Source organism: Athalia rosae, chromosome 8 (assembly GCF_917208135.1).
Source record: "Athalia rosae chromosome 8, iyAthRosa1.1, whole genome shotgun sequence".
Taxonomy (NCBI): Eukaryota; Metazoa; Arthropoda; class Insecta; order Hymenoptera; family Athaliidae; genus Athalia; species Athalia rosae.
In genome coordinates this window covers 4,299,059-4,319,238 of record NC_064033.1, presented here as the reverse complement: position 1 = coordinate 4,319,238, position 20,180 = coordinate 4,299,059, and the positions used below count along the sequence as shown (strand labels likewise).

The following is a 20,180-nucleotide window of genomic DNA, read 5'->3' as shown; positions in this document are numbered from 1 at the left end:
CGTCAGACCAATCATCGTTTATTAATGTTATCAAAATTTTTTAGTATTAAAATAATCTTAAATCAATACTGTTGTCCCGCTTCATGCGGAGGTGGTGGAGGAGGTGGTCCTCGTGGCGGAAATGGTGGTCTAAATTGCGGGGGGGGTGGAGGTGGTGGTCCACCCTGAGAAACTGGAGGAGGAGGCGGATGACGCCATCCTGGAGGAGGCCTCGGAGGGGGTGGTTGAAATTGACCATATTGTGGAGGTCCACTTCCGACGGATGGTGGTGGCGGCGGAGGGAACTGACCCTGAGGTCCACCCCAGTGTGGCGGAGGCATCATTCTGGAGGCTTGTTGCGCCTGAGAATTTTGAACAGGCATCGGTGGCAGCGGTGGCGGCATACCAGGAGGAAGTGGAGGGTGCGATTGATGCATAGCATTCATAGGAGGCAGCGGTGGTGGAGGAATATTTGATGGAGGAAATCCCCCTGATGGTGGGGGTGGAACTGGAGGTGGAGGAGGATGATGAGAATGCGGATGACCCATTGGAGGTCCAGGAGTCGAAGGAGGCGGAGGTGGAGGAACAACCATTCCATGGTGGTGATGCATCATTCCATGATGCGGATGATGGGGATGAGGATGATGCTGAGCTTGATGCTGAGGCATTCCTGGATTCTGGGCTTGCGATACTGGATTAAGAGGTGGAGCATCTGCGAAGAGTTGATGAGGTCTGTCTGCCTGGCTCAGAGGATTCTGAGCTGCTAATAAACGTTCTGCAGCACTTCCATGTCGCTCACCCTTTGCATCTCGTTTGAAAGCATAGGATACGGAAATCGGACGGTTGCAGAGGTACTGGCCATTCATCGCTTCGATGCTGGCGTCTGATGCGTCAAATGAGGCAAAATTTATGAAGGCAAATCCCTTGGAGTTGCCCGTCTCTGGATCACGCATTATCTGAAAATACAGAAGGATCATTTTATGAAGGTTATCAGTTTTTTGTGTTATGAAGTACAGGGAGTATACAATAAGCTGCCCACTCACCTTTGGTGTTTGTAAAATTACTCCAAAAGCACTGAATGTGTCATACAGTAGTTTTTCATCAACTTCTGGATCCAGATTTCCGATAAAGATATTCGCCCCTACATCTAAATTCTTTTGATGGGCGCTAGCTTTATTTACTCTTATTGGTTTCCCATAAAGCTTGATCATATTCATAATTTTAATCGCGTAGTCTGCATCTTCCTCTCCCATAAATTCAACAAAGCCGTAGCCCTGATGCATTTGGGTAACTCTATCTTTTGGCATATGGACATTGACTGAAAGTAATAACGACAGATTTTGATAGCTACAAGAAATATAATATGTTACAGATGACTTGCAACAAAGTAGATTCTACTCACCGACTGGTCCAGATTGTACAAAAAGCTCCCACATGAGGGATTCTGTGACCTTGTCATCGAGCCCTCCCACATAAATTGTGGCATCTGAAATAAGGCAGGTTTTAATGAAATTAGGTTGGTCGTGGGATTATCAACTTCACAAGATCAAAAATGATCTTGTAAAACGTTTTACGTCGTAGGTTATGAACCTGACTTGAAACCATTGATAGTAGGAAAATTTTCGATAACCAGGAAACATTGAAATGTTTCGCCATACTTATTCAATAGGAAACTTCATAACGATATAACATTTTTAATTGTTCAATTTGATTGATAATTAATGAATAATACCTTGATTTCTTTCGGCGATTGGACCGGCTGCCATCTCTAAAGCATCAATATGCTTTAAAGCAACGACTTAAAGCCGTGCCGTGGCAGCACAATGCAAGCTGGTTTTGCGATATACGAGACGCTGCACTTGTCGATCATTTGAGATTCGATTTAAAAATCCGACCCAACAGGGCCGCACTGACTGTCAATTGCTACCAGCAAGTATACATATGGTGTGTTACGTTTGACGTTTGCGTATACATACTGTTATCCAGATGACAGATGTGAGAGCTCATTCGAAACTGCATCGATCTCACGTCACAGACACAATTTTCTTGTCTCGCGTGAAAAAATGATTATTTTGCCATAAAATAGACCTAATTTCTGGAAAATTCTAGTCACCTACCGCGATTAGTGAGTGTAATTGAATACTTAATCTGTCATGAACAACATGCATATGCGCAGGGGAATCCTATTTTCTCCAAGGGGGGGTCCGCGACTTGTTATCTTAAGTGGTTTTGAGGTTGCAAACTCGAGCTAGGAAATTGAATTTACCGGTGTCACCCTCCCATCTATAAGCCGCGATCAGTGCATTAAAATCCATATTTTTTTTTTCCTTCGTGCTTCAAGCCAGACCGACGAAAGTTCTTGGAAATAATCGTGACGAAATTCAGTTTAAGTTCTTGCAAAAAAATGCAATATAGCAGAGAGGATGAAAATATCATGTTGGAGCATTGTAGTTTGAATTGTTTCAAGTGTAATTTACACTTTCGACAAGTTACAGGTCTTACCAGTAACTAGTTAATTGTGTTAATGATTGTGACAGTCATGTGAGCTACGACAATAACACTTGTAGACATCTGATTTTTTTCTGCCGTAATAAGAGCTTTCATATCTTGATAGACAGAATGGGTTCCAAGCAAACCCCAGTAAAGGTTACTCTTGGTATGTTGAAAGGTAAGAATTACCACAACACTTGACAATTTTATAATGTAATTCAAGGTCTTGTATACTTGATAGTGTGCCTTTAACATGTCTTTTGTTAAGCGAGACATCAATTGCTTTACAGTCTATTGAGTATCTCGTTACTAAAGACATTCTGGTTTTTAAACTGGGATTGAAAATTGTTCTTTTTTTTATTACGGTTTCTTTATTCAAATAGGTAAACCAATTACAACCTCTGTTCCTGTAATCCGATACCATGCCAGCGATGATGAAGTTGAAGAGCTTTACCCAAGTACAGATGACGATGAGTTGTGTACTCCAGACTCTGAACATATGGACACAAAATCTAGTCCATCTAAAATGGGTCGAAATAAGTCCGAAGATGAGTCAGGAGATCTCAATTTAGGAAAACGTTCGGCAAGTATGGATGGAAATTTGTCTGAAGGTACACCCCCCTCTGATCCTTGGAGAATGCTATCTGAAATAAAGGGCAAGATTACTAAAACATTTGAGGATAAATTGTCGGAGATCAAAAGTGAAAGAAAGAAGAATAAGCGGCGAAGTAGAGATAATTCTAGCATCAGTGACTCAGAGGATTTAACAGACATCACCCCAACTGAAGATAATCTCTCTGAAAAACAAGAAGGAGATACATCGTCGCCAATAAAGTTCTCCAAGAATCGATCCGCTAGGTTCACTGGCTTCCATAACATCAAGACTGGATTGAAGACCAAGAACTCTGAGGAAGATAGCATTGAAAGTGGTGTTGAAGCTGCGGAATTTGCAGAAGATGATTTATTGTTGCAGACAGCTGATCCTGGCAAATCAAACAATCCAGAGAATTCAGAAGTTGCAGGGAGTTTAGTCATTGTCAAAAGTCCAAAATCTTCTTCAGAAATGTGTTTGGATGTTTTCAAAACATTTATTCCACAGTGTTTGAAATCTGAGTCAACCCTATCACAACTTTTAAGAAAGATAATTTATCAACTCTTCAGTTTACTCATAATATTATGGGGATTCTATCATGCTGCACCCTTGCCTGAGTATGTTATTGGATTGATCGCTGGAATATTTGTGACAATCACTGTCCAAAGAGTAGTGGCTGTCATCACTCAGGCACTTATGACGCCACAAAAGATTTCTCGTAACGTCGAACAGACTGTTTCTGTTTTGGAAATACCTGCCGTTGAAGAGCATGCTGTTTTAGATCGTTTCGAAGGATGGTTAAATCAGCTGCCATATAATTATCACCCAGACAATTACCACGTTGCAAGAACAGTATCAGTATACTTTAGATTAGAAGGTGGGATCCTTAAAGTTATGGAAACTAAGACGCGTATACCAAAGCGAGAAGTTTGGGATGAACCAAAACATAAAGTCAGATTTGTCTGGAAAAAAGTTTACTCACTAGCTGAAGCGACTGTTAATTTAATGCCTGAAGGTCTCATCAGAAGAAGGTATTGTCCGGTAGTTCTTATCAGTGGTTTGTATTGTGGTGTTATAATTCGGTTTTTTAGGAGATGGAGTAAAAAATATCCAATTTGCATAACATTTGGTAAAGATGCTTTAATTGAGAATTGCTCGTTAAACGAGATTACGGACGATCAATTTTTGGAAAGAACTGAGGTCGATGATGACGGTACCATACATGAAGAGGATGAGACCGACGAAGATTTATCAAAAGATTCCAAAGACCCTAAAGAAGTTTTTGAAGATTCGAGTGAAGAGAGCACCTCAAAATCAAATATGTATATTTTTGCTAGAACAGACAGGCAAAAAGAAGATTGGTAAATATAAATTATTTCAATCTGGGGAAAAATCTTGGAATGCTGTAATCAATCTGAGCATAAAATTTAACAGGTTTAGAAGACTGATCGATGGAGTTAATGCAGCTAATAAACGTAGTTCAGTTTCATCGATAAATGAACTAGTCTTGCCAACAACATCGTCGACTGTACAAGGCAACAGTGATTCCAAATATCCTGTTGCTTCGACTGGCTCTGCCGAAATTCCCAATGAGCTTAGCTATAATGCTTATATGGCACGTTATACAGATGTAAGAATTACTCATCACTTGTAAGTTCCTGGTATTTTTCCATGCGCATATTTCTTTTTTTTCCTCACAGAATCCAACTAATGGATCGTCCGAGTCTGGGATTCGGGAAAAAAAGGATGTGGTCTGGATGAATGCATTAGTGGGCAGAATCCTCTTTGACCTTCATAAATGCCCGGAGACGATAACATTAATCCAAGATAGAATACAACGTAAAATGTCCAACATAAAGTTGCCTTATTTTATGGAAAGCTTGCTGGTATCTGAGTTAGTCATAGGTCAAGGTGCACCAATCATACACAAAGCATCTGACCCAGTTGTTGATCAACGGGGTCTTTGGCTCGATTTGGATATAACTCACGATGGTTGTCTGACGATGACGGTTGAGACTAGGGTCAATCTTATGAAGCTCACAAGGGGGGGATCTATATCAAGTAATTCTAGCGAGTTGTTAGGTGTAGAAAAGCCAAAGTTGGCTCGATCTCCGATGTTCCACAGTGATGTGGAAGACAGCCCTGAAACATCCACCGAAGAAGAAGATAATTCTAATGTTACAGTTCCAAATGCAGCTAGAGATTCAACGTCAGTTGACTATTCATTTTATGTAGCAAACAATACCGCTGTGTCAAGATTTTTAACTAGTACTTTAATTTCAGATCGACTCAATCGTCTGGTAGACGACTTCTGAACATGGTGGACAAATTGGCAGCCAGTAAATATTTTCGACATGTAAGTGAATGACACTGTTTTCAGAACAACAATTCAACGAACTTTTGGAATTTATTAAAATAATTATTCACAGGCCACGGAGATACGTTACATACGTAGGGCAATGGAAGGCTTTTCTAATACCGAAATTCGTTTGATGGTCACTGTTTCAAGTATCGAAGGATGTCTCGTTTTAAATATACCGCCATCACCGTCCGACAGATTGTGGTATGGCTTCAGAACGGTTCCAAAAATAACGTTAACTGCAAAACCAGCGCTTGGTGAGACGCAGGTCAAGTTAGGCTACATCACGAGTTTGATAGAAAACAAATTATTAAGAGAGTTTGAGAAACTGGTGGTTTTGCCTAACATGGATGATCTAATGATAGGCTTATGCCCAAATTATCCATACATCCCTTAGTCTTTTGGCGAAAAATCCTTATGAAATCTTCTACTCGAGGTGATCTTTCGCAGCTGCACTCTTAACGTCGGATGGTAAGTCTAGATCAGCGGTCTGCGTTGTGACCCACCTGTAAATGTTGCTGTAAATATTGGAGACCATACCATTTGTAAGTAAATTTTTGGTCAGATGAACAGAACATACTTATAATGAGATTGCTTCGTGGTTCTAGCCAATCAATATGTATCGTTATCAAAAGATATGCGTAGATTGATATCGTGTCGAGTACGTGAATGGAATTGCTATATCGTTTTATACACGTATATGTAGATATATTTTTCTTGTTATTTGAAAAACGCTTTCAAACTTTTCTCACGATCGAATTTTTTAAGTTGTAAAAACAATCTCTAAAAATATAACGATACCTTTCAATAATTGTCTGGCGGGAAGCACTTTTATACCTTACAATTTAAGTGCGGTATTTTCTCAAAATCTATAGTACATCTTTTTTTACAAAGTAATGTGCCAAACGTGTGCACTGATGCATGCAGCTAGCATTCAATTATGTTCATTTTTACTTGTAAGTGAAATTTTTTCGTACAATCGGTTACAAATTTTTTCTTTAAATTTATCGTTTTTTTTTTTACTTAGATCTCGTATTACATATGAAAACAGGGTTACTATCATTTTGCTTTCGCTCTATGAAAAAGCAGGGCATGATTATTAGATAAAGAAATTTTCGTGGTAGACGCTGTAGTGAGCAAGTCTTGTATTAGAATACCAAATATGACAAGGGAAACCTTTAAGTTTAAATATTGAATTAGTCGATCAGAGGTCTGATCATGCATTCCGGGTATTTCTTTTTCTGGTCATGGATGGACGTAGGCATCTCTAAATGAAGTCAACGTTACAAATTGTATAGTAGATTGGATATATTTCACATGAGTCGAATATTAAAATCCTTAAGTCTGTTATATTCTGTTTCATTTATCACGTGATTGTATGGGTATGTTCTACATAAATTAATATGTAAATCATTTCTATCGATAGAAGATTCACATGTTGCACCATTGTTCGAATGAGAAGAAAGACAAAATTTAGATAAAAGAATCGTGCATTATCGATGAAAATCAATCAGATTGGTAATGTCTTCGGAATTTCCCACCTTTTTTTTCGGCTGAATTAATTGTTTTCTTGACAATATTTCCTCAGGTCATAATAAATAATTACCTAATTATTTATCGACATACATATTTCAAGTACTTATACACATGAGAATTGAGACCAATTTGAGATGAAACTCGCGTGAGTAATGCAACTTGCAAACTATAAAGTTGACTCGTGTTGCAAACGATGATTGCAATCACGATTATAATTGCTACGCGCGTCCATACTTACAATAAATTTATATAATCAAGTACAGGTATACCTGTAGGTACAATTTCTGATTTGGTTGTGACGTACGATTTTTTTTTTTTTTTTTTTTCATGCCACTCCGTAATTGAGTTAATTATTCCGAGCTTGTAATTATCTTCTTTTCCAATCTAGCCGTGCAGTTCACATCTCGATTATTATACATACCTATAGACCTCGGTATTATTCCCAGGTGTATATTCACTTATGTGCTACTTGTTTACGAATTTACGTAACGATTATGGCTTGTTTGTATATGATTTATACAATGATTCTGAGGTGATCGAGGGAAAAAAACAAATCGTGAGAATATAATCAACGTTTTAATTACGTACTGCCGTCGTCCTCAATTGATATATGAAAAGTATGGTGAATAAACATTATATAATATGTAAAATCAAGTCGACTAAATATAATATTATTACGTCCGCGTGTATAAATCTGGAGCTGAATTTAATGAGCTTCTCATATTACAAATACAAATAAATGTACGTATGATTGGGTATGATCGAAAATAATAATATAAATGAAGAAAAAAGAGAATTAAGAATTAAATAAATAAATAAATAAATCATTGTTTTCTACGGGTATGTGTGTTCGCTTTTCTGTACGTGTTTTCCATGTATTTGTTATACGAAATAAAGTGTTATATATATTTGTTGAACGAATAAATAATTAGTCTTTTTTTCTTCAATTATTCAGAATTTTTAATTCTGAATACGAGTTGGAATAAAAAAAAAAAAACTAATTACGTGAACGTTGGTCGCGAATTTCAAGTTTGAATTGTCGCGCCTCGTGTTCCACCGGTAACTCGATAACATACCGACCGCGACTTCGTGCATCTTTCGTCATTGTTGAATCGGTCATCTTTTGTTTTTTTCGTTGCTACGCGTCGTTGTGTGCGATAGATCCTGCAAATGTATTTCGCGTGTATAAAATCCGTTAATTAATCCGTAATCCACATCACAACGCTGATGGAATGTTGAAAATAAGAAAATAGACTGAACGCTGAGATGGAAATACGCATGCGAAGATGAAAATTGAAAAAACTACAGGTATTTTATGTTCTATGTTACCCCGGACACCAGCGAACGTGTTCATTATTGTTAGGAAATTTGAATTCCTCAATGGACTTCTCAACCTTTATTATGTCGATTAATCGATCGACCCTATGCTATGCCAACGATCAAATGAATAGGTGAGTTAATTTGTTGATATCATTCTTGCGTCTTGGGTGTTATTGGACATTTTCCCTAATTGCGTGATTGCGGATCGCAAGCTCATTGATTCCTTCGAGAAGCTTCGATTCCTGTGCGATAGAAAGAGAGGGAAGATACGCTCATCCCGCATACGCGATCGAGACTTGCGATCGTTGGGTTGTTTGGAGAAATGAAAATGGCGATTAAAAAAAAAAAAAAAAAAGATTTTTTTTTTCATTTTCAGGTCAAAATCTATAAATGAGTCTGGATGAAAATACTCCCGCCTTCGAAGGAAGTATCCTGATCACGACTGGTAATCCCCCTCCGGCAAACCATCGCGAGATGAAACGGGACGCGTTCGCGGTTGATCTGCGCAACGGAACGTAGGCGGTAATCAAACAATCGCGATTAATTAATATAAAAATTTTTCATCAAATCGACATGAACGTACATAATACGTGTAAGTATCATATGCCGTTGTTAACACGAACAATTAGTCGAGCCGCTCTTGAATTTTAAAATAAATAAATTTTCAGGGTCGTCTCCATATCTTGTGCGAGACGCAGAGTAACACCGACACCCTACCCCCGATCTTTTTGTCTTCCTTCACCCCCGATGTCTGGAGGCTGAGAAAAGAAGTGTGGGCGTATGAATAGCACGTGCGTTTATGTTAGGATGAAATAAGATCGTCGTCTGCGGGCAACGTGGCAACGACAAACCCGATGACGCGAGGATGCCCCTAAATCTTACCAAATAAACACTCCGGACTCCACGCGTCCGTACCTATATGGTGAGAACATAGGTGATTCGGTTCACAGCATTGAAGAAATCAATCTCACGAACTTCAATTTATCCAGGTAAACAATTTAGCATTTTATTATTAATAGTTTTTTTTTTTTTTTGTTCTTTTCTTTTTACACAGCAAATAATAATGAAAAAATAAAATAATAATAATAATAATAATAATATTAATAATAATAATCGGTGATAAATTTACTTTATCCGTTTGATAAACCTCTCATAATACAATAATATCACAGTTTAGAGATCGATCACCTTATATATAGGTATGTGTATTATGTATCGCGAAGTACATGTACCAGAAACACGTTACATATACATACGAATAATATATATGTACACTCTTTCTCTCAATTTACAAACTTATTATAATGATGATAATTATATAAAATTAATAATCACTGATCAGCACTATAACGCAGGTCGCTTGTATCCACGTCATTTACGTGTTACACATAACAACGACTGCGTCGCAATATTATCCTCTGCACAATCATCTTACATGGCTATTGCAAATTGTCATAGTTTTTTTCTAATTTTTTTTTCTTTTCACTTTACATGTATTCACACACGACGATATATATTTTCTGCTGCAGAGTTCCTTTACTCCTTTTCTTTTTTTTTTTTTTCTATTTTATTCAATGTTATCTATAAATATGTATATATATTTATTTTGAAATTGATTTTCCGAACGTTTCAGCGATCAGCTGGATTAGCTCTTCAAGACACAAGGGGCTGTCTGCAGTTCTCTCACCGCCTCGGCCCAAGTTTCCAGTCTCGGAGCACAGACGAGGGTAAGATCTCCCAGCCTCTTTTTTGCCATTATCACAAATTCTCCATGCCCATGCCGCGCGTCACACGAACTGGGGACTCGGATTCTGACCTCCTTGCGGCGAACTTCACTGGAGTCAACTTCGTTGTCCTGATAGAGAGAGGGAGGTAGGGAGGAAAGAAGAGAACAAAAACGTGAGTTCAACTTGTGAGAAATGTTCTTTTTCTCGTTTCTTTTTGACTTGTGTATTCGGCGGGGCTCGATAATGTTATATCGTGGCCAAAAAAAAAAAAAAATGTGGTGAGTAACGGAGATTGAAATGAGATATGATGAAAAAAACAAAAAAAAAAACAAAAAAAAAAAATGCACGAAAAACTTACGTCGGCTTCGTCGACCCGTCGCAACATCTTTGTGACCCGGAGGATGAGCTCCGCAGCGTCGAGATCCGGACGTCTCTCCACCGCCCTGACCATCCCCCTGGCCACGAGATCGCTCTGGCAGTAGGCTTTCGCCAGTTCTTCTTTGGAACACGGTCTGCATTCACCCTCGTCGTCGATTAGGTGAGAAAATTCAAGGTCGTACTGTAGCTTTACCCTACTTCTTCCGGTCGTTGGTTCGTCGGCCTCGACGTAGAGTGCCGCGATCGGACCTCGCGAATGAAAACAGCGGTGCAGAGATTCGTGTTTACCGTCACCCGGCGCGTAAACTGGTCTCAATGTTCCCTTGGCTTCCAGGTAAACTCGGGCCGGACCGGAAACTTTCACGCAACCGCGAAAACTACGACCTCCCGATCCTGATAAAACCACGCGTAACGCACCTCGGGGATAACGCCAGGACACGGCACCCCTCGAACAACGCAGATAAACTGGACGCACTCCTCGACCACCCCCTCCGCTGGAAACGAAAAAAAAAAAATATGATCAGATATCGAATCTTCGGTACCCTGATTCAAGGTGAGTTGTGTTCGACGTGATTTTTTTTTTTTTCGTTTATATCTACGTTTGAAAATTGTACGGTAAAAATTGGTAACGTCGTCCTTCGCTCCGAATTCACGATTCGTTGGCGAGTGAACGGAGCGAAATTATTAAATCTCTGGACGGGGAATTCGAACGAGCGATCAGAGATTCTTTTTTTTTTTTTTTTATAAAATGTATCTCCGCGTGAATTACACACGTTCGGGAATTAATGTCGACGTAGTTTAAGCCCTTTACCGTCGAAGTGTTATGAAAATATTATTCGACGTTCATCGGATTATGTTTGACGTTGTACCGCGCGCTACAAATGGAGATGATACAAAAATTGGAGGCGTTGTTACGTAGGATAATAGCGCACACATGTAGGTACGTAAGTACGCGGGAATTTTGTATGATTTGTAATGAGTATAGGTAAAAGAAAAATCTTGCTTTGAAAATATAACATAACCAGTTGTACAGCTTCGAAACCGGTTATTCTCTTCTGATGCGACAGGGGAAACACCCCGTTCTCATTACCATTATAATCATAAGCTCTTTCAAAATAAATACAACACGAGGAAACTTATGAGAATATACAATTTAGGGTATAAACAGAAACCACCGACATGGATTACAAAAGCAAACCGTACGTAGCTTTTTCACACACGTGATTTCGGAAAACTTTACCCAAAATGACAGATTTTTTTTTTTTTTTTCTACACTCTTTCTCACTGTCGCATAATCTCGATCGTGTTTCGCGTCAAAGTTCAGAAAAAAAAAAAAAAAAAATTGTAACTCGAAGTTGACGTAAATCTAGTTTCTGATTGTTCATCTAGTCTTTCTTCTCATCTTTTTATGGACATCTTGTCCACCGTTACTTGAGGTATTGTCTTCTTTTTTTTTAATATTTGGGTAAAAGTAGATTAAGTGCGAAGATTGACAAAATGTAAACTGACCTTCCGACCCAGTCGCATTGGTCAGCGGGAGGAGCTGGAGCGGTTGTTGATGATGCACCGTGCGAATGCGTTGTCGGAGCTCCGTTGACCACGTTTGTGGCGAAAAAAGCGAATAAACATCCTGCGGTCGCTAATATCAAGGTGGAAACTGACGGCCACCTTGGCCCGGGGATTTTCATCTTTCGATGAACTTTCGCCTCCACTTTAAAAAATATATCCCTGCCTGCGCCACTGTAGGGTTTTTATTTAAACAATCCTCCGACGTTCAAAGATGAGAGAAAAACAACTTGCAATTCGTTCACTTATTAATTTCTCACGTCGATTGACGTTTTTCAAAATTTCGGTATCGATGAATTTTTTTTTATCACTGACGTGCTTTCAAGTTTCTTGTGGTGTTTTTTTAGAAAAAGTAGAAGAAGAATTACAAACAAACACTGTTATTACGATCACAGCTGGTATCCAGAAACACACAGTGGTTTATTTTATTGATTTCTTTCAAATATTGTTTTGCAATCGTTGAAGTTTGAACAAGGGTTGCAATTGCGATTTGAAATCACCGTTCGCTTGTACGCGCCTTAAAACGATTTTCTTCAAGACTGCGAAAACGAGACACCGATTATCATTTGAATGACATAATTGTATTTTAAAATCGTGAAAATTTTATTTATCACAGACTGCGTGGGCGGATAATTTTGTCTCACAAATATTCGAAAACTTTTATTCAAAAAATCGATTATTACTCCGTTTTCCGAACCTTGTTAACAGTTGGCGCGAAAAAACGATGGACGATCGCAGTATGAAACTTTGAAATTTTGACGCGATGCAGCATCTGTTTGAAATTTATCTCCCGTCGACATGACTCGACGCTAAATTCCTTCCTCTTTGAAAGTCGAGCGGGAACTGTCCCTGCAACCGACTAACAACTAAGTCGACTGGTTTCTCTCCACCGTTCGCCGTCCGCGCTCGCCTTCCCCTCGAACGCTCATCCCTCCGCGACCGGTCGAGTGGGGGGACGAAAAAATATGATGGAAAAGAAAAGAGAAAAAAAAAAAAAAAAAAAAAAAGTAAGTTTCTGATGCCACGGAAGGGGCAGATCAACGTGCTGTACACACGAGAAAAACGTACGTTACACACGCATACGTATGTCACACGCGTGCCACAGCGATGGGAACGAGTGGACCGATTTAATTTTTCGTACAAATTTTTAAGGACAAAGTTGGCTGATATTTCGTCAAACGAAAAAATATTCCGTCGACGTCGTCTCCGCGAAATTTTCGATATCTGTTAAATGTATTCTCGGTAAAAGTCGGATAATCGACGGTAACGTCGTCAAATTTTCAGGGGGGAAAAATGCCGACTCCTTCGACGACGATGGAGCTGGAAAAATTTGTTCACGTCGGCGGACGCTCTCCGGTGGTTCTTACACATCGCTAGTCGTAGATCAGCCTCCCACACCATCAAGGAGAGGCTCGGAGGGAGCAGTTACGGAGCTTCGAGAGCGAGGGAGGCCCCACTTCGGGGATAGAGGACGAGAGCAACAAGTTGCCCGAAGGCAACCTGTCCTTGTGTTGTAAGTGCACGCACTCACGCACGTACGTTTGCCCGATCCTTAGACGTTCTACGGCTCGGAGAACGATTCGTATACGTGTCTCTATAAATGCATTCGTTTACTTGAGAGCACCGAGCTCTACGGATCGGTGTGGTTTGAACTTGGGCGCGTACACATAGGTGTATGTATACCTTTGTACGTGTATAAAAGAGAGATGATAATGGGCGTAGATTTTTACCTCAGGCAAACGGCAACAGCTCGTGCTCAACGCGCTGCTCTTATGCCGCTGCACGCTTTTTTTTTCTCTTTTTCTTTACGAGAGGAAAAGAAAGGAAAAAGAACTACGATCAAGCCACGAAACGTAATAGAACCGAAGAGAAATAGTCGAATTGAAAAAATTTCATCGAAAATCGGTAAATTGGACTAGAAGTTTTATCAGATTTGTTCGACGTTTTGCAATCGTCTGACGTGTGTACGTACGTACGTTCGCCGGCGAACTTGTATTTTAACTTTTAAACTTTACGAGCACACTTTCAAACTTGTCCAACGACCAGCTGCAACTACGATTTTATTATTGTTGTTTCTTTTTTTTTTCTTGTTTTTGCTCTCTACGATCGTTCGGTGTGAAAGGATTTCAAGAAAGGATACAGAACTTACAACAGACCTGTTGCGTTTAGAATTCACTTTAATCTAATGACGTGGCAAAAGTTGAATTATCACTCGAAAATTTTGTACAATATTCTTCTTCTTCTTTCTCTATGTTCGACGCTTTCGTTTCGCCGATTTCAAGGCTTCTTACTTATCATTTCGGTGAACATGCTCAGCAAACACTTGTTTCTGTAAATGAAAAATATTCATAGCGTTGATTAGAAGTGATTGTCAATTCAGCGTGAAATTTTGAAAAAGTAAATTTCTTCTTCACTAAAGATATATAAATATCTATACATCTTTTGAAATAATTAAGGAAACTTACAAGATTTGCTTTATAATTCGTTGTATAGTCAGCTCAATTTAACCACTTGACCTAAAGACGCGTGACGTCATTCGGCAAGAATAAGAATAAGAAGATGAAGATGAAGAAGAAGAAGCGTAGTAGTTCCATGGAAAAAGCTACAGGGTGTCCTGTTGCAACATATGCGAACACTGTATGAATATCACAAAAATGAGAAGAAGTAATTCCAACGGGTTCTAAAAACTTTTATCCTCGCGACGATATTTTCGCGTCAAAAAATTTATATCTACCTTTGGATAAAGTGATTCGCAGACAAACGCGAGACCACCCCCGCTCGGTTAAAAAACGAACAAAAAGAAATCCTTTCATAGCTATAGGAGCGTTCGTTTGAGGTGCACGTAATATTCGTGCACTAATACCTAAACAGACGTCATCATATTGACTAAGAAGCGAGCGCTAGTTAATCGGACCAAATTGAGTTCGCGTCGCACGCGTCCTCCAGTAAATTTTATCTCGCTCTTTACCCATACCACGGTTATCTCTTCTCTCCTTTTTTTTTTCTTTTTTTTTTTTTTTTTTTTTATAATATCCCCTTCCGTAAGCTCGTACGCGCGTACCTATACCTATACACGAAAGTCTGATGTCAACGACGATTCACAGAACGAGGATCGTCGCATTTTATAACAAAGCATGAGACCGATCATTTTTTTTAGATATATGTATAAGTATATCGAGGGGACAACGACAGAAATGATTCGTAAGAAACGACTGTTAACCTTTCATCCCAAGAAACTAGCTCAGGGGTCACTTTGCGTTGTACACACGTGTCCGATCTTTGCGTATTTCATTATTGAGATTGAAGAGCTTTTTTTCTTTTCCTTTTTATTTTTTTTTTCACATTGTCTTTGCCGTTTCTTTACAAACCGCAACTGCAGTTTTCGAGAAACTCTTTCAGTCCAGATCTCGGTATAGCGATAAAAAATAATCGACGTGTCTTAGAAATTTGCAGGTATTTTCTTCGCATTGTCAGTTTTCACCTGTACGTATATATTTTCTGTATAGAATTGTAAAATTGAAACCGTATTGGTATACAGCAGCTGCAGATATATCCGTTCGTACGTAGAGTGCGGATATAGTGTAAAAAATTCTCGTTTTTCCAACCTCGATTTTTATGCGGAAAGCGGAGACTTTTCGGAATTTCAAACTACCGACGTTCTCCGATTTCAATTGCCCTATTTTGTTCCAAATTCTTTTTTTCTTCTCTCTCTCTCTCTCTCTCTCTCTCTTTTTTTTCCTCATATTCACGAGATATAGAATTACCGACAGACCTGTCGTTGTCAACTCGTCCAGCTTTGCTATATTTTGTTGAAAACGAGAACAAAAAAATTAAAAGAAAAAAAAAAAAAAAAACAAGAGGAAAAAGAATATAGAGATTTTCAAGGCTGCTGCTATAATCGCCCCCGATCTAGTCCGTATATCATGCTCGATTTAATGCTGAGGAAAAAAAAGATTTTAATAAAAAACAACAACGCGATCGACGTTATTCGTTGGATCATTTATATCTGGAAATTTGTAGCTTTGATACAAAGCGCGAGTTTGAGGAAATATTTCTCATCTTGTGGTTTTTATCTTGTCTTTGTTTTTTGTTTTTTTATTTTCTTTTTTTCCCCCTTCTTTTATTGGAGCATGCATGCAGCGTGGCAGATTCCTCGGGGCACCGTGGTTGTGTCCAAAGATATATGTACGTACGTACGTGCGTATGTGTATACCTGTATCGTGTATACATGGAAGGTGATCATCTGTAGGATGCGGTCGGTCGGTATCTAGGCACGCATTTCGCCTTTTCAAACCCCCCCGGGCTACGCGTGCTTTAGAGTCTGGACTTTCAACCCTTGCTTATTAAGATAATCCCCCTACGATTATTCAAAAACGCCGCGACGGTATTTCTTAAACAGGTATGATTTTTCATTCTTTTTTATTTTCCCCCCCTTTTTTTTTCTGGTTTCCTCTTCCCTCAGAGAATATCAACTTATTCCCGATGCGAGTCCTACCTCCGGGCTGTGTACGGCTATTCTACACGTCGTTAGAAATTCGTAATTATACTACGAGATATCTCGTGGAACGTGTAAGAAAATATGACGATAATCACAGCGGTAACAATAATAAAATAAATCGAGCTCAGATCAGACCGGTAATACTGTTATCGTTTTTACTATTTCGAATTTATCGTCCGGAAAATTTGCGCGCTTGAGGTCAAGAAAATCGTGGAGAAATTTGAAAAAGTTGGAAAATGAGTGATTGTTTCTATATGGGAAATATATTTATGTGTTACTTCGCTGTAGGTAGAGCGGGATATTTCTTTCGTGGGAACGTTATATTATTGTTGGCTTTACTTTAACTAACCGAACTGACCTAATAAATTAGCATTATATGCGGTGAAGTTAACATCGAACCACTTCCATCTGCCTCGCGTTACGATCACGAATATGTGATAAAATTGTAATTCCGACCGTGCGGAAGATTTTCAAACGTAATTTTCTCCACTCTCATGCGAGCTTGTATCGTAATTAATTGACGAATTTGTTGCCGGCCTTTTTCTTTTGTTATCTTTTTTCATTCAATTGGAAAAAAAACTTACGCTTCTTCCTCGAAAGTCTTTTTGTCGACACGTCCCGGGGAGCACGTTTTTGGATTAACATCGAAACATCCTATTCCCAATGTAGTCATACCGGCCTTGTATTGGTCGATGGTAATGCTACCCGCGCATCCGGGATCCAAACTTTTGAACATGCTCTCGACGTGTCTGTAATTATATGAAAAATTTCAACGAAATCAATCTGTTGTAAAGTTTATTCGAAGAACGATTTATTTACAACACAACCGTGAGAAAATTTTTAATCGAATCCTCACGCGCTTCGACCTCGCGAATTCAAGCATCGACCGATCTCATGCCCAAAATGAAAAAAAAAAGCAGAACTTTAATGATAAATTTTGTTATAAATATTGACTAGAGCTCGCTGGCACCTTGAAAGAGAGAAAAAGAAAGATTGAAAGGGCGGTGATTGGCGGGCAACAGGTTAACTGGGTTACGAGTTGAGAGTTTGAGTTACCGTAACACCTGAGCTAATTTTTTACAATTGCGTATCGCCACTCGACTCGCTCACTTATGAAGGAATTGTGTTGGCGAAATAGCTGCGGATTATTTTTACAACTTATTCGATCGTTAGCTTCATTGTCCCGGACGTGCAAAATTCTTTTTCTCTCTTTTTTTTTTCCTTAATATTTTTTCTCATTTTCATCGAATGCTCGGTCGGATTTTATGCAGGAACTTTAATTTGAGAGAGGGGGGGAAAAAATTTGACGATAAAAAAAAACGCCGCAGAAATCCGGGAAGGAAAGGATCGTAGCCGGGCGTAATCAAGAAAGCTCGCGGTTTATACGTTGCAGCGTTAAATTATCGGGTGACAACCGAGAATCTACTTTTCATAATAATTTTCTCCTTCATTTTACGTTTGGCTTGTCACGAGTTTATCAACTCCCCACCACAAAATGACAGAGCAGCAACGCGAGCGTCCTTAGATTTCGCTTTTCGTTTTTGTTTTTGCTTTGTGGAATTTTTTATTACCTTCCTTTTTGTCGTCGATTCCCTCGATCGTTCTCAAATTATCAATGTTCTCCTATCTCACAGATGAAAATCTCATTCTTTTTCGTTCTCCACACATCGTGTTCGATATCGGGGGATGATTTTATGACTATAATTTGAAATTTGAACTCTCACCTAGCCGTGAAAAGTAAAGGGGGATCCCTGAGTCCGGCTCTGAAAAGCATGCACTTGTCCAAAAGGTCAGCCAGATATTCGAGCGGGTCACTCGGTTCGTCGACCAGAAGGTGACCGATGAGGAAGTTGAACAATTCGAATATCTTCCTTTCGTTCAAATAATATTGCGCCTGCATCTGCGCACTTGTCGTGCATTGCTGCGGCTGTTGAACGGGGAGGAAAAAAATTGAAGTAAAATAACGAAATTGAAAAAAATATCATTTTTATCAGACGTAAATTTTGCCCTCCCTAATTCTTTTCTTCTCCTTCCGTCACCTTCGTTTCACTGACGCGAGATGGTGTGAAATAGAAACTGGGTTAGGGTATTTCGTACAGGCATTGGGATCCGAAAGTTTGTCTATTTTTTTTTGGTCTCTTTTTTTTTCTGTTTTCCTTAACGCGGTGGAGAGGCGAGCAGCACGATGATTACAGACCTGGTGCGCCCGATCCTAATTTCTAATCCTAATCCCAATCGTAGCTATACGGCGTAACGTGTTACGCCTTACGGTATACATCATATAAAACTTATAAGGGGAAAGGTCGGGTCAAATTTTACAAAAACCATCGTGCTCCTCGCGCTCCAGGAGCCGTAGTTATACGTATAATACGGCAGAAATGTTTTTTTTCTTCCCAGCCACAGTTGGCGACCCCGAGGTCACCCCGTTTCGTAAATGTCATAAGTTAACGCTGCGGCCGTGTGATTGATTGCGAACGACTAATGGCTTCGTATAAACAAAAAAAAAAAAAAAAAAAAAAAAAAAAAATAAAGAGAGATAAATTAAAGGAAAGAAAAAAACTATATGTGAAAACGAGCCGAAAGTAAAGGGCAAAGTGTGCTTTACGTTAACGTTGTTTTAATTTCACATTCGGATTGTTCAGATTACAATTATCGCGGGTACGAATTTACGCTATACCGCAGAGAAAATTGGTACGTATCGTTTCAAAATCAATTTTATGTACGTATCAGTTTTTATTTTATCGAGTAAAAAAAATCCTAAAGTTTACAAAGCCTGCTGTACGAATCTGTCTTCGGTTTTTTGAATTTCTCTTTTTATTCGTCGAAAAAGAAGGACAAAATTTGTTTATTTCTAGCCCTTGTATTTTTCTTACCGCAAAACAATTTTCGAACAATTATTCTTTTTTACTCAATTGCAGCTCAGCTCTCTCTGCGGTCGGCACGAGTTTCATTGCGACTTTGTGAAACGGGAGAAAGAAAGAAAGAAAGAAAGAAAGAAAGGAAAAAATAATTCGAGAATAAAAAAGAGGAAGACGCGTACGGAATAATAATAATAATTTTATAGGTATAATGGGATAACGGTTTCAAATTAAAATCAACCGATGGACCACGGTTGATTTTTCTGTAGCCATCGGTACCTACCTCTTCCTTTTCTTTTTCTATTTCTCGATATACGAATTTAATTTAACATTGTCTCCGGTTGTTTTCTTCTCGTTCCGTTGTGATCTAGACTTTTTGTTCTCGTCGCAAATCAATTTCGAGCCAATAACCCGAAGATTCGTAATTCGATATTGTGATTTGCCATGATGTATTAGACGCACCGTACCATACCTAGTAGGCAAATGTAATGGCGGTTTTGTACCGATCTCCTATGATGGATTTATTTAATAATCCTCCGACTATATTATTTATCCTGCCAATAATATCCAATTTGAAAAGATTAAGGTAGAAGGCACGTTTTGGCGGATAAAAAATCGTTGTGAATAACATTCGTATCATTACCTATACCGTGATCGTAACCGCAAATAGCCGCAGTTGTAACAGAAAGAGAGATAAAAAAAAAAAAAGGAAATAAAGAAATCTTATCTAAGATTTATAGCTACAATTTGAAATTTCGTCCAGAGTTCAACGAAATTATCGAGCGGGGGTCTTTCGATGAATTGGAGCAATTTTGTTCTGTGGAAAAAGAAAAAAAAAACATTTCGAACGTTTAAGAGCAATTTTAAAAGGTAAAAA

At 38.9% G+C, this 20,180-nt stretch overlaps 4 protein-coding genes across 8 annotated transcripts in view; 1 reads left to right on the top strand and 3 right to left on the bottom strand.

Moving 5' to 3' along the window:
* Positions 1 to 2: 2 nt before the first annotated feature.
* On the bottom strand, positions 3 to 1,889 carry LOC105693295 (splicing factor 3B subunit 4). The gene is made up of 4 exons (XM_012413129.4): positions 1,712 to 1,889; positions 1,382 to 1,465; positions 1,023 to 1,297; positions 3 to 935 (listed from the first exon to the last, which is right to left on the bottom strand). The coding sequence occupies exons 1-4, from the start codon at positions 1,743 to 1,745 to the stop codon at positions 63 to 65; spliced, it is 1,266 nt and encodes a 421-aa protein (XP_012268552.2). The 5' UTR covers positions 1,746 to 1,889; the 3' UTR covers positions 3 to 62.
* Positions 1,890 to 1,942: 53 nt separating this feature from the next.
* On the top strand, positions 1,943 to 7,881 carry LOC105693294 (testis-expressed protein 2). Its single transcript, XM_012413128.4, has 7 exons — positions 1,943 to 2,647; positions 2,853 to 4,092; positions 4,153 to 4,422; positions 4,496 to 4,691; positions 4,762 to 5,270; positions 5,345 to 5,417; positions 5,491 to 7,881. The coding sequence occupies exons 1-7, from the start codon at positions 2,599 to 2,601 to the stop codon at positions 5,815 to 5,817; spliced, it is 2,664 nt and encodes an 887-aa protein (XP_012268551.2). The 5' UTR covers positions 1,943 to 2,598; the 3' UTR covers positions 5,818 to 7,881.
* A 1,943-nt stretch (positions 7,882 to 9,824) lies between these two features.
* Positions 9,825 to 12,785, bottom strand: LOC105693262 (meteorin-like protein). The gene is made up of 3 exons (XM_012413075.3): positions 11,891 to 12,785; positions 10,362 to 10,875; positions 9,825 to 10,131 (listed from the first exon to the last, which is right to left on the bottom strand). The coding sequence occupies exons 1-3, from the start codon at positions 12,067 to 12,069 to the stop codon at positions 9,922 to 9,924; spliced, it is 903 nt and encodes a 300-aa protein (XP_012268498.2). The 5' UTR covers positions 12,070 to 12,785; the 3' UTR covers positions 9,825 to 9,921.
* Positions 12,299 to 20,180, bottom strand: part of LOC105693261 — a 31,555-nt gene continuing 23,673 nt past the window's right edge. For 2 of the 5 annotated variants that reach the window (XR_007279871.1, XR_007279872.1), the window contains 4 exons: positions 18,170 to 18,375; positions 17,030 to 17,194; positions 14,413 to 14,582; positions 12,299 to 14,276 (listed from right to left, as the gene is read on the bottom strand). Coding sequence is in view for 1 of the 5 variants with exons in the window: in XM_048659621.1 (XP_048515578.1) it covers positions 14,225 to 14,276; positions 17,030 to 17,194; positions 18,170 to 18,375 (423 nt within the window). In the remaining 4 variants the exon portion in view is untranslated. The remainder of the gene's footprint in view (positions 14,277 to 14,412; positions 14,583 to 17,029; positions 17,195 to 18,169; positions 18,376 to 20,180) is intronic. The other 3 variants (XR_007279874.1, XR_007279873.1, XM_048659621.1) reach the window with 3 other exon arrangements.